This window comes from Salvelinus namaycush, chromosome 42, assembly GCF_016432855.1.
Source record: "Salvelinus namaycush isolate Seneca chromosome 42, SaNama_1.0, whole genome shotgun sequence".
NCBI lineage: Eukaryota > Metazoa > Chordata > Actinopteri > Salmoniformes > Salmonidae > Salvelinus > Salvelinus namaycush.
Window position 1 is genome coordinate 15,648,927 of NC_052348.1, and position 13,923 is coordinate 15,662,849.

At 47.4% G+C, this 13,923-nt stretch overlaps 1 protein-coding gene across 1 annotated transcript in view; it reads right to left on the reverse strand.

Moving 5' to 3' along the window:
- The window catches only part of LOC120034755 (centlein-like), a 92,799-nt gene that overhangs the window by 19,447 nt on the left and 59,429 nt on the right, over positions 1–13,923 (reverse strand). Inside the window, exons 16-17 of the mRNA XM_038981359.1 lie at positions 8,205–8,402; positions 727–804 (exon numbers count right to left, since the gene is read on the reverse strand). Of these exons, the coding sequence (XP_038837287.1) occupies positions 727–804; positions 8,205–8,402 (276 nt within the window). The remainder of the gene's footprint in view (positions 1–726; positions 805–8,204; positions 8,403–13,923) is intronic.

Here is a 13,923-nt window from a genome sequence, read left to right on the forward strand (position 1 = left end):
ATCGACAGCAACGCCAAATCAATATTTAGTTCCCCACTAACAAGCTGCCTTGGGGTCTGAGCCAGAGAGAGCGAGAGTGAGAAAAAGACGGGGGGGATAAAGAGATGGGGGGGAGAGAGAGAGAGTGCGAAACAAAGCGAGAGTCCGAGAGAGACAATGAGAGAGTGAGAGAGAAAGGAAGGGGAGGAATGCAGGAGGACAGTGGTAGAGTGGGGGGCTGAGAGCTGTCCGGCTGGAGGGGAAAACATGGATTGAGTGGAGCCAGTGTGTGTCTGTGAGGGGAGGTGAAAAGGTCAGAGGAAGAGCCGGTGTGTGTCGTGGTGAGGACGCGACGCATGAGTGCCTGCAGCGAGAATTGACATGACACGGACACACACACACACTCAATCTGAACCGGATCACACAGAGCTGACAGCACATACACACAGACCAGTGTTCGTACACAACTCACACTCTGCTATCCTCAGTGTTTTCTTCTCTCTATTGTAACTAGTTCATTCGTGATTTAGACAAACATTTGTTGGTTCATCTCTACGTGAGACCACAATGGCTGAACTATATTTACCAGTGATGCGGTGGTTAATCAAATTGGTGGGTGAACTCTGATCGCCGTTCGGGGTGAGTAAAGTAACATTCTTCACACCCTAAAAAGGTGCGTTTACCCTCCACTACTGATCCTAACTAGTGTAGATAATACTAAAAACACTAGCAGACTTGAAAGCAGACCTCTTGTTGGAGCACCTTCATGACCTGGTCCAGCCACTCCTGGTCTCTCCTGCTGTCTGCTGCCACATCCTCCTCCTCCTGCAGAGACACACAACAACCACCAAAGATGAACAAATAATAATAATATATGCCATTTAGTAGAAGCTTTTATCCAAAGCAACTTACAGTCATGCGTGCATACAGGTTAAGTATGGGTGGGCCCAGCGGGAATCAACCCACAACCAGCCATTCTCTACCAACTGAGCCTCACAGGACGACTCTTCTCTGTACAACCAGGAAATCACTAAATGAAGGCAATTCCACTTCAACGCAGTTACAAAAATAAAGGCTGAGATGAGGTCAGAAAATGAAGCTTTCATGAAAAATAAGAGAAAAGAAGGAGTCACTAGAGCGTGATGAGCCAAGAAAAGCCCCCTGTAAAACCCTCCCCTAACCCGAACGGCCCTGGGACAATTGTGCACCACCTTCTGGGTGAACCCCAGGCTGTAGTGGCACCTCAGCACTGCGATGCCTTAGACCGCTGCGCCACTCAGGGTCAGTCTTTATTAAAGAGACACCATCAGCAGCGTGCAGATAGTGCAACCTTGTTACTGCTAATGAACCCTCTAGTATGCATACATACACCAGTGCCAGTTCCCTATGTATATACACCTTGTCCCAGTTAACAGAACCCTGCAAGGCTTTTAACCTCAGGTGCTGTCTCTCAAAGAGGTAGAGGGGGGAGGGGTCGGTGAATGGAGGATAAGGTGTGGCTTATAAGGTGGGGCTGAGTCACCAATTGCACTCGTCTCCCCCCCAAAGGTCCTCCCTGTCTCTCCTATCCTCTAGATGGATGGGGATGGTGGGCCTCCCTGGCTCTCCTATCCCCTAGATGGATGGGGATGGTGGGCCTCCCTGGCTCTCCTATCCTCTAGATGGATGGGGATGGTGGGCCTCCCTGGCTCTCCTATCCTCTAGATGGATGGGGGTGGTGGGCCTCCCTGGCTCTCCTATCCTCTAGATGGACGGGGATGGTGGGCCTCCCTGGCTCTCCTATCCTCTAGACGGATGGGGATGGTGGGCCTCCCTGGCTCTCCTATCCTCTAGATGGATGGGGGTGGTGGGCCTCCCTGGCTATCCTATCCTCTAGACGGATGGGGATGGTGGGCCTCCCTGGCTCTCCTATCCTCTAGACGGATGGGGATGGTGGGCCTCCCTGGCTCTCCTATCCTCTAGATGGATGGGGATTGTGGGCCTCCCTGGCTCTCCTATCCTCTAGATGGATGGGGATTGTGGGCCTCCCTGGCTCTCCTATCCTCTAGATGGATGGGGATTGTGGGCCTCCCTGGCTCTCCTATCCTCTAGATGGATGGGGATTGTGGGCCTCCCTGGCTCTCCTATCCTCTAGATGGATGGGGATTGTGGGCCAGGGAAGACTTTCGGGGGTGACGAGCAATTGTATGTTGTAAAACTGCTTGCACGTGTGTTACAACTCCACTATGTCTCCCTGTCATGGCTTTTGCGTCATCAGTACAGATACCAACACATCTTGACCACCAAAGTCCATTTGATGTCACAAAGCTGTCCAGCCAGTACTTTAAAAATATCCTCTCATGTTGTCCTGGTTTGCAGAAGAGGATGTCTTCCTTAATTGACCCCCCCATAAACAGACATATACCAGGAGCTGTGCCAGACCCGCCACGTCTGTTGACTCATCCAGCTGTAACGTATAGAATTCACTGGCTTGTATGCGAAGCAGTAATTGTTTCAACACATCTCCTGCCATGTCACTGATGCATCGTGAAACAGTGTTGTTTGATGAAGGCATTGTCTGTATAGTTTTTTGACCTTTTTCCCCAGCATTGTTCCAGCCATATCCGCAGCAGCAGGAAGAATTAAGTCCTCCACAATAGTATGGGGCTTGCCTGTTCCAGCCACTCGGTAGCTCACCATATAAGACGCTTCTAGCCCCTTCTTATTACTGGTATCTGCTGCTTTTATACGCGTCTTACTACTCGAAAGTCGTCTTTATTCTCGCTCAAAAAAGTCCTGTGGCTTATTTTTCAAATTGTCATGTTTTGTTTCTAAATGTCTGCGCAAGAGTGAAGGTTTCCCGCGAGAGAGTAACGGTTAATGTGATTGGATGTTAATTATTTGACTAGGCTACTTGTGTTTGACATTGTGTTGTTAATTCGCTGAACACTAGATGGTTTAATTTTATTTTTGGCAGTGAAACGAGGCTACTCAGTCGAGAAAGAAACCTCACCCAAATGTATAGCCCTGTTGGAAAATATAAATCTACTGTTTGAAAATATGAAGAATATAAATAATTTTAAATTATCACATTTTTATTTGGCATACCCCCGATGGCATTGCGCGTACCCTAGTTTGGGAATACCTGCCCTAGACGGATGGGGATGGTGGGCCTCTCTGGCTCCCCTAGATGGATGGGGATGGTGGGCCTCCCTGGCTCCCCTAGATGGATGGAGATGGTGGGCCTCCCTGGCTCCCCTAGATGGATGGGGATGGTGGGCCTCTCTGGCTCCCCTAGATGGATGGGGATGGTGGGCCTCCCTGGCTCCCCTAGATGGATGAGGATGGTGGGCCTCCCTGGCTCCCCTAGATGGATGAGGATGGTGGGCCTCCCTGGCTCCCCTAGATGGATGGGGATGGTGGGCCTCCCTGGCTCCCCTAGACGGATGAGGATGGTGGGGCTCCCTGGCTCCCCTAGACGGATGGGCCTCCCTGGCTCCCCTAGACGGATGAGGATGGTGGGGCTCCCTGGCTCCCCTAGACGGATGGGGATAGTGGGCCTCCCTGGCTCCCCTAGATGGATGGGGATGGTGGGCCTCCCTGGCTCCCCTAGATGGATGGGGATGGTGGGCCTCCCTGGCTCCCCTAGATGGATGGGGATGGTGGGCCTCCCTGGCTCCCCTAGATGGATGGGGATGGTGGGCCTCCCTGGCTCCCCTAGACGGATGAGGATGGTGGGGCTCCCTGGCTCCCCTAGACGGATGAGGATGGTGGGCCTCCCTGGCTCCCCTAGATGGATGGGGATAGTGGGCCTCCCTGGCTCCCCTAGATGGATGGGGATAGTGGGCCTCTCTGGCTCCCCTAGACGGATGGGGATGGTGGGCCTCCCTGGCTCCCCTAGACGGATGGGGATGGTGGGCCTCCCTGGCTCCCCTAGATGGATGGGGATGGTGGGCCTCCCTGGCTCCCCTAGACGGATGGGGATGGTGGGCCTCCCTAGCTCCCCTAGATGGATGGGGATGGTGGGCCTCCCTGGCTCCCCTAGACGGATGGAGATGGTGGGCCTCTCTGGCTCCCCTAGATGGATGGGGATGGTGGGCCTCCCTGGCTCCCCTAGATGGATGGGGATGGTGGGCCTCCCTGGCTCCCCTAGATGGATGGGGATGGTGGGCCTCCCTGGCTCCCCTAGATGGATGAGGATGGTGGGGCCTGGTGGTAGCGTTAGCGCACAGCTAATTTCCATGTCTTCAGAGACCCTCATTAGTGTGACTGGAGAGGGAGGGAGGGAGGGAGGGAGGGAGGGAGGGAGGGAGGGAGGGAGGGAGGGAAAGGGGACTAGGTAGAGGCAGAGATAGGTAGTGAGACAGGAAGAGAGAAAGATAGCGATAGAATGAGAGAGACAGAATGAGAGAGAGCGATAGAATGAGAGAGAGCGATAGAATGAGAGCGAGGTGAGGTGTGGGCTTGCTTGATGGTGGGCTCCTCATCACCCCTGCCTCCTGTGCCTCCCACGGAGGTGAGAAGGGTGTGTGTGTCTGTGTGTGTGTGGCCCCTCAGAGGATGCATAACAATACACTGACCCTGCGTCTCTCATTAGGGGCCCTGTTGGAAAACAAACTGGCCTGGCAATTATGTCCTTATTACAGACGCATCATTAAGTCCACAACAAGCTGCTGCTGCCAAAGGAGAAGGAGCTGACCGCTACTGCCACTCCCTTACTGCCTGTCTACCGCTGGATGGAGTGGCAGGGAAGAGTATGCTGAGGCTGAGAGTGTGCTAGTGTGTGTATTATTTTTATTTCTAATTCCATTTTTTAAATTTAGGTATATTATTTCTATAGTAATTTGTATATATTTTCTTCTTCATTTTTTATGTTATTTGTCCATTTTATTTATTATTTGTTTATAGTTCAAATTAAAAAAAAATATGTTTTCGTATTTTTTAATAGTCTAAAAATGTTTTAACTGCATTGTTGGTTAGTAAGCATTTCACTGTAAGGTCTACTACACCTGTTGTATTCGAAGCATGTGCCAAATAACATTTGATTTGATTTGTGTGTGTTTGAGTGTGTAGGGCCGTGGCAACACAAAGGGCTTTTCCCACAACCACCCTCAGTAACAGTGGAAGAGAAATAAAAGGTACAGTATAGCAGAACAACTCCTCCTCTCAAACTGAGAGAACCACACTGCTGCCCCTATTCAACTCTGTCTGAATCTTTCAGTCGCAGAAACAAACATCTCAACATCAACATTTGACACGGTGAAATACCTGGTGGAAAACTCTCTGTTACTAAGTAAGCAGTAGGTGAATTCCAACCTGGACAGATTAAAACACGTGTGGTTTCCTGGTAACTTCCAGTTGCATAAAGATCTACACAGACACACAATTACTGTTCCCCCCTTGTCCTTCCATGGTTCCTGGGGGATTTTCAATTAGCAACACGCCGTGACTGGCTCCTCTCCGCTCCCAACACCCACACACACACACACATAACCGCACACACACACCCTTCCTGTGACAGACCACTTACACGTTCTCCAGTGGGTCCCTGAGCACCCGACAGCGCCGTGATCCACGGACGAGCAATTAACACCAACAGACACACACACTCCGTTGACCGGGCGGAATGCCATTAGCCGCCATTAACACACACCCGGAGCAACGCTCACCTCACACACACTTCACGGTCATTAAGGTCTGATAAGTTGGAACATTTCTTCAAACGTATCTAGGCCCTCTCATTCCAGGGTAGGTGGTGCCTGATTCCTGGCTGGCATACACTCTCACATCCTGTGATGAAGACAGGAAGTTGATTGTAACGCTGTGTCGGTTAATTGACGACAAGGGAGAAGAGCGAGAGAAGGAGTGATCTATGGGGAGGAAGTGGGGACGTACTGTAGTTAGAGCTTGTTGTCATGAAAGAAAGGGTCCTTCTTGAACAAGAAAAGCCATGAGCCAAATAACTTTTATAGTGAGTAAGAGTGTGAGATTTTCAATGTTGTGGCGTTTTCTTCTTCTCTTGAAAAAGAGATAGTTGTATCCTAGCCTGGTTTCATTCTGTAATGTACGTAGCCATGTTTTCTATAATCTTCTTCCTATACATAAAGCTAGTGTTTCCCCTATATGCATTTAGGGGATCGTGGACGCCACTGCAAAACAATTTGAATATACTGTATATATAATGTAGATGTATATCAGATGTATGCCCCAGGAAGACCCCAGAAAGAACAAGCCCCCCACCCCCCATACCCTAACTCTGCCACCGCTGCTACAAAAAAATCCTAGGGGAAACACTGATAAATCCCAAACACACTAGACCACCACGTTATGTTACAGCCTTATTCTAAAATGTATTAAATTGTGTTTTTTCTCCCCCTCATCAATCTACACACAATACCCCACAAAGCAAAAACAGATTTTTAGAAATGTTTGCAAATGTATTAAATATAAGAATTATCACATATACATAAGTATTCAGACCCTTTGCTCAGTACTTTGTTGAAGCACCTTTGCAGGCGATTACAGCCTTGAGTCTTCTTGGGTATGACGCTACAAGGTTGGCACACCTGTATTTGGCAAGTTTCACCCACTCTTCTCTGCAGATCCTCTCAAGCTCTGTCAGGTTGAACGGGGAGCGTTGCTGCACAGCTAGTTTCAGGTCTCTACAGAGATGTTCGATCGGGTTCAATTACGGGCTCTGGCTGGACAGCTCAAGGACATTCAGAGACTTGTCCCGAAGCCACTCCTGCGTTGTCTTGGCTGTGTGCTTAGGGTTGTTGTCCTGTTGGAAGGTGAACCTTCGCCCCAGTCTGAGGTCCTGAGCGCTCTAGAGCAGGTTTTCATCAAGGAACTCTCTGTACTTTGCTCCATTCATCTGTCCCTTGATCCCGACTAGTCTCCCAGTCCCTGCCGCTGAAAAACATCCCAACAGCATGATGCTGCCACCACCATGCTTCACCGTAGGGATGGTGCCAGGTTTCCTCCAGACGTGACGCTTGGCATTCAGGCCAAAGAGTTCAATCTTGGTTTCATCAGACCAGAGAATCTTGATTCTCATGGTCTGAGAGTCTTTAGGTGCCTTTTGGCAAACTCCAAGCGGGCTATCATGTGCCTTTTACTGAGGAGTGGCTTCCGTCTGGAGTGCTGCAGAGATGATTCCCCTTCTGGAAGGTTCTCCCATCTCCACAGAGGAACTCTGGAGCTCTGTCAGAGTGACCATCGGATTCTTGGTCACCTCCCTGACCAAGGCCCTTCTCCCCCGATTGCTCAGTTTGAACGGGTGGCCAGATCTAGGAAGAGTCTTGGTGGTTCCAAACTTCTTCCATTTAGGAATGATGGAGGCCATTGTGTTTTTGGGGACCTTCAATGCTGCTGAAATTTTGGGGTACACTTCCCCAGATCTGTGCCTCGACACAATCCTGTGTCGGAGCTCTACGGACAATTCCTTCGACCTCATGACTTGGTTTTTGCTCTGACATGCACTGTCAACTGTGGGACCTTATATAGACAGATGTGTGCCTTTCCGAATCATGTCCAATCTATTGAATTTACCACAGGTGGACTCCAATCAAGTTGTAGAAACATCTCAAGGATGATCAATGGAAACAGGATGCACCTGAGCTAAATCTTGAGGGTCTGAATACTTATGTAAATAAAAACCCGTTTTCGCTTTGTCATTATGGGGTATTGTGTGTAGAGCGATGAGGAAAATGTTTTATTTCATCCATTTAAGAATAAGGCTGTAATATAACAAAATGTGGAAAAGGTCAAGGGGTCTGAATACTTTCCGAATGCACTGTATCACCTCCCTAAGTGTCCATGATGCCTACTTATCCAGTCAACGACTAGAAAGGTCATATAGCTACATTTACTATAGCACTCTGTTACATGAGACTGAAATATTTTTGAATCTGAGCTCCTAGAGTGTGCGGCTCTCCTTTATTTTTTTAAGTGTTCCACTCCGCTAGCCAGCACCTCGCCTAAATAGGTGTGCGTTTCTTTCGCCTCTACATGAGACTGAACCGCCACAGAGGCCAAGTGCCAGTTAGATTCATCTGACTGAACTGGGACTTCAATACAAGTCAACTGTCTTTCCATGTTTTCCTGTCAGTGATGGTAACCTATACATGTATCTGTTCCCACTGGGTCATTGTGAAGGTGGTAGAAGATGTCTCTTAACAGCTGATACAGGGTCAGATATTACGTCCATCCTGCAGTGACTATTTTATGGATTCATGAACCTGTACCTCATCGGTGTCCAGCATTTCAGCCAGGTCCATCTCGGTCATGTTGAGGATGGATGCAGCAATGGACTGGGCCTTGACCATGGACTGCTTGGACAGCCCTCCGGCCCCTACTGCCTTCTTCTTCTCCGCCATCTTCCTGTTCTTCCTCAGCTGCGATTTGGCGTCCTGCACCTCACGGAGAGTTTCGCTTGCCAGAGCCTGAGAAGAAGAAAATGTAGAAAGGGTGATGAAACTAGAGAAAGCGAGAGAGACACAGATACAGATGTAGGATCTACATTTGAGCCAGTTTTCTACAGCAGGGGAAAAAAGTCCTGCAGCAACAGGAAATGTGAATTATTATGTGTATTATAATTCATGGACATTTTTGTAGGGGTTTATAAATTGTTTTGTAAGGGAAAAGTGGAAATTACAGACTTCAGAAGCCTTTTTAAACTTTAAATACACCACAAGTTCAACATTTCCTGCATTGTTGAAAAGTTCTCCTGCAACAGGGTGATCAAATTAAGACCCTACACCTGTATAAATGATGAATAAATTAAACCTATCAAGACAAGAGCCGAGGGCGTCAGCAGCAATCTTGAGTTTGACACTGAAATTCTCTGGTTCGTTCGCTCATTCTCCGTATAGGAGTTTAGTACCTGAGAGGGTTTCCGAGTTATCCGATCGATTGAATGGCGCCGTGATGACGGACACCGAGGGTATCTACGCATCTTGGATATCAACAATAGGTTTTTTTTCCGACAAATCTCCTCAGAATTGACGCGGACCGAATCACGCATGGGAAAGATGCTACCTTTTATTTATTTGCTTTTGAATGGGCTCACCATACAACAAGCCAATACAACGACATAACAGTGTAAATAATTGAGCGATGAGGTGCATTTAAAATGGTGCCCGAGAGTGTGTGTGTGTGTGTGAAACCTCATTGGTCTTCGGGCACCTCAGAGGCCTGAATCCACTAAATGGCAGTTGGCTCTAAATACAAAGAGAGCGAGACAATTAAATGTCAAAGCTGCCACTGTACATGAGAAAGTCAATAACCCAAAACTCCCCTTTGCTTCATTTTGAGCTTATTGATCGATGCAATAATCTTCTGTATCATTCCCCTGTAAGCTCGCCTGAAAAGCTGACCTTGGAATGGACGGTCAGCCGAGAGATGGGCTAGGTAGCATGAGACTGCTTTTCAAGCACACACACAAGGAAAACTGCACACATACAGAAACAGACGTACACACACACACACACACACACACACACGCACACACACACACGTATGTACACCCCCCCACATTCTGTGTACATAACCCAGGCTAATCATAAACAGACATACAGTAGACATCTCCATTGCTTTAGTTTATTTCACACGGGCGGATCAGAAGTACTTTGCTGAGGCTCTGCTAGATTTCATAAGGGAGAGCTCTGAGAGTTGGTGGGGAGAGTTATCGTTGACAGACAGATCGTGGACGGAGCCGAGGTATGGCATTAGATGGACTATTAGTAAATGAAATCAAATATAAATGCATGAAGCTCAGACAAAAACACAAATGAGCTGATTCTAAAAACCAAAATAATATGACTAAACAGACTAGGATATTCTGTAGGGTTTCTCTGTACATTCTATAAAGTATTTATATTTAAGCTGAGGTGTCTATTCTACCCCAAATCAATATATTATTAGTCAATAAGGCAGAAGGTGGTGTGGTATATGGCCGCGAGGTGGTGTGGTATATGGCCACGAGGTGGTGTGGTATATGGCCACGAGGTGGTGTGGTATATGGCCACGAGGTGGTGTGGTATATGGCCACGAGGTGGTGTGGTATATGGCCACAAGGTGGTGTGGTATATGGCCACGAGGTGGTGTGGTATATGGCCACGAGGTGGTGTGGTATATGGCCACGAGGTGGTGTGGTATATGGCCACGAGGTGGTGTGGTATATGGCCACAAGGTGGTGTGGTATATGGCCACGAGGTGGTATATGGCCACGAGGGGGTGTGGTATATGGCCACGAGGTGGTGTGGTATATGGCCACGGGGGGGTGTGGTATATGGCCGCAAGGTGGTGTGGTATATGGCCACGAGGGGGTGTGGTATATGGCCACGAGGGGGTGTGGTATATGGCCACGAGGTGGTGTGGTATATGGCCACGAGGGGGTGTGGTATATGGCCACGAGGGGGTGTGGTATATGGCCACGAGGGGGTGTGGTATATGGCCACGAGGGGGTGTGGTATATGGCCACGAGGGCGTGTGGTATATGGCCACGAGGTGGTGTGGTATATGGCCACGAGGGGGTGTGGTATATGGCCACGAGGGCGTGTGGTATATGGCCAATATACAGTTGAAGTCGGAAGTTTACATACACTTAGGTTGGAGTCATTAAAACTCGTTTTTCAACCACTCCACACATTTCTTGTTTAACAAACTATATTTTTGGCAAGTCCGTTAGGACATCTACTTTGTGCATGACACAAGTGATTTTTCCAACAATTGTTTACAGACAGATTATTTCACTTATAATTCACTGTATCACAATTCCAGTGGGTCAGAAGTTTACATACACTAAGTTGACTGTGCCTTTAAACAGCTTGGAAAATTCCAGAAAATGATGTCATGGCTTTAGAAGCTTCTCCTAGGCTAATTTACATCATTTGAGTCCATTAGAGGTGTACCTGTGGATGTATTTCAAGGCCTACCTTCAAACTCAGTGCCTCTTTGCTTGACATCATGGGCAAATCTAAAGAAATCAGCCAAGACCTCAAAAAAAAAAAAAAATTGTAGACCTCCACAAGTCTGGTTCATCCTTGGGAGCAATTTCCAAACGCCTGAAGGTACCACGTTCATCTGTACAAACAATCGTACGCAAGTATAAACACCATGGGACCACGCAGCCATCATACCGCTCAGGAAGGAGACGCGTTCTGTCTCCTAGAGAGGAACGTACTTTGTTGCGAGAAGTGCAAATCAATCCTAGAACAACAGCAAAGGACCTTGTGAAGATGCTGGAGGAAACAGGTACAAAAGTATCTATATCCACAGTAAAACCAGTCCTATACCGACATAACCTGAAAGGCCGCTCAGCAAGGAAGAAGCCACTGCTCCAAAACCGCCATACAAATGCCAGACTGCGGTTTGCAACTGCACATGGGGAGTTGCAAGTTTCTTTTTGGAGAAATGTCCTCTGGTCTGATGAAACAAAAATAGAACTGTTTGGCCATAATGACCATCGTTACGTTCGGAGGCAAAAGGGGGAGGCTTGCAAGCCGAAGAACACGATCCCAACCGTGAAGCACGGGGGTGGCAGCATCATGTTGTGGGGGTGGTTTGCTGCAGGAGGGACTGGTGCACTTCACAAAATATATGGCATCATGAGGTAGGAAAATTATGTGGATATATTGAAGCAACATCTCAAGGCATCAGTCAGGAAGTTAAAGCTTGGTCGCAAATGGGTCTTCCAAATGGACAATGACCCCAAGCATACTTCCAAAGTTGTGGCAAAATGGCTTAAGGACAGCAAAGTCAAGGTATTAGAGTGGCCTTCACAAAGCCCTGACCTCCAATCCTATAGAAAATTTGTGGGGAGAACTGAAAATTAGTGTGCGAGCAAGGAGGCCTACAAACCCGACTCAGTTACACCAGTTCTGTCAGGAGCTTGTGGAAGGCTACCTGAAACGTTTGACCCAAGTTAAACAATTTAAAGGGAATGCTACCAAATACTAATTGAATGTATGTAAACTTCTGACCCACTGGGAATGTGATGAAAGAAATAAAAGCTGAAATAAATCATTCTCTCTACTATTATTCTGACATTTCACATTCTTAAAATAAAGTGGTGATCCTAACTGACCTAAGACGGGGAATTTTAACTAGGAATAAATGTCAGGAATTGTGAAAAACTGAGTTTTTGGCTAAGGTGTATGTAAACTTCTGACTTCAACTGTACCACGGCTAAGGGCTGTTCTTACACAGCCCTTAGCAGTGCTATATTGGCCATATACCACAAACCCTGAGGTGCATTATTGCTATTATAAAGTGGTTACCAATGTAATTAGAGCAGTAAAAATAAATGTTTTGTTATACCCGTGGTATACGGTCTGATATACCACAGCTGTCTTCATTTTCCTGATAGATCAAACTGGGTGTGGCTCCTTAAGTGTGCCGAGACTTCTTCTGTGTCCTGGAGGAATACACAGCTCATTAAGAAACTGCCAGAGATCCTATTCTTTTATTTACAGCCCTAATAGATATTTACTGTCGCTAGTCAAGGGTTACAATCAATTGACCCAAACCCTGAATGTGTGGAATAATCCGGAAAGAGATTAAGGGGTGAATTCATCACTCATTTTGAGCCCTGGGAGAGAGGGAGAGAGAAAGAATGAAAGAGAGAGAGAAAGAGAGAGAGAGAGAATTAGTGTGTGTGTGTATATATGAAAGTGAGACCAATTGTATCTCACACTATTTTGTGTGTGTGTGTGTGCAGGTCGAGTCAGTTGCACACAGATCTTACCCTGACAAACCTTGTATCACAATCACCATAGCCAGAGGGCCAATTTAGACAGCAGAGGCTTACAACATGGAGATCAACTGAGCAGGGAAACACTGTCCTTCTCTAATAACTACCCCATTCGTTTAGATCACTCTCACTAGATCACACACTCAAAATAACTGTCTGGAAGGACTGACTGAGAAAATGGCCATTTGAAAACACACAGACAGGGATTGTAAAGGACAGTAGACCACAATATGTGGTTGAGTGAATTCAGACACACCTCTAGTGTGAACATGGCACCTTCATAGATATATACTGATATAGGCTATTACTGTTCTATTTAACTGTGTCCAGTACCAATACTTTCCAAGTATATTTTCAAATACATTCCAATATTCAACTACTTGTATTTTCAAATCAAACATTGCTGAATACTTACTTCTAAAGTATGCGAAAGTACTTTAAATAATTGAAATAGTGTATTGAACCCAAATCTGGTGTCCACCTTTGTGTCTGAGCCTAAGCCGGTGAGCGTAGGCAGCCAGTCCAGGGCCACTGTTTAGTGTTTAGCACATCAACAGAGGTGGAACATGGCCTGAGGCTGGTAGAGAGGTGGAGAGGAGCCCGGGGTCCAACCAAACAGAGTACACAACAGAAGAAGGCCCCAGAAGCCCTGGACACTGAGCAATACATGACAGCAGTAAATCTCCTCTGGATGGCAGGTCAGCCAATCAAAAGGCCTCCTGTTCTTATCTGGGATCATAAAAAGGATTGGAGAAACATAGAATGATGGGAATGATTTGAATGATGTGAATTCTCAACAACAGTGGCCCAGACATTCAGATAACTCAGCCCTAGTGTTCTGGGAACAAGGAAGGAAAGGGCTCACTAGTAAAGATAGTATGATGTTGCTAGGGGAGAAAAGAGGGAGTGGGGGTAGAGAAGAGGGCAGGAAAGGAAGGTAGGGAGAGAGAGAGAAAGATGGGCAACCTATTATTAAAAACTTCCTGACAGCAGTTTGCTCAGTTTATTTTGACCAGTGAAACAAATGTCTTGAGGGAGAACAAAGAGCTGGTGATGACCACAATGGTATCCATGTTGTCTCCTGGACTAGTTCTGAGGGAGGGGATACCATCGCAGTCTCTCTCAAGCCCCTCCCCCTCAACACTGCAGTCAGAGCTGATGGACAGGTGTCACGGCGACGGTGTGATTGACAGGTTCTTTATCAGGCCCTG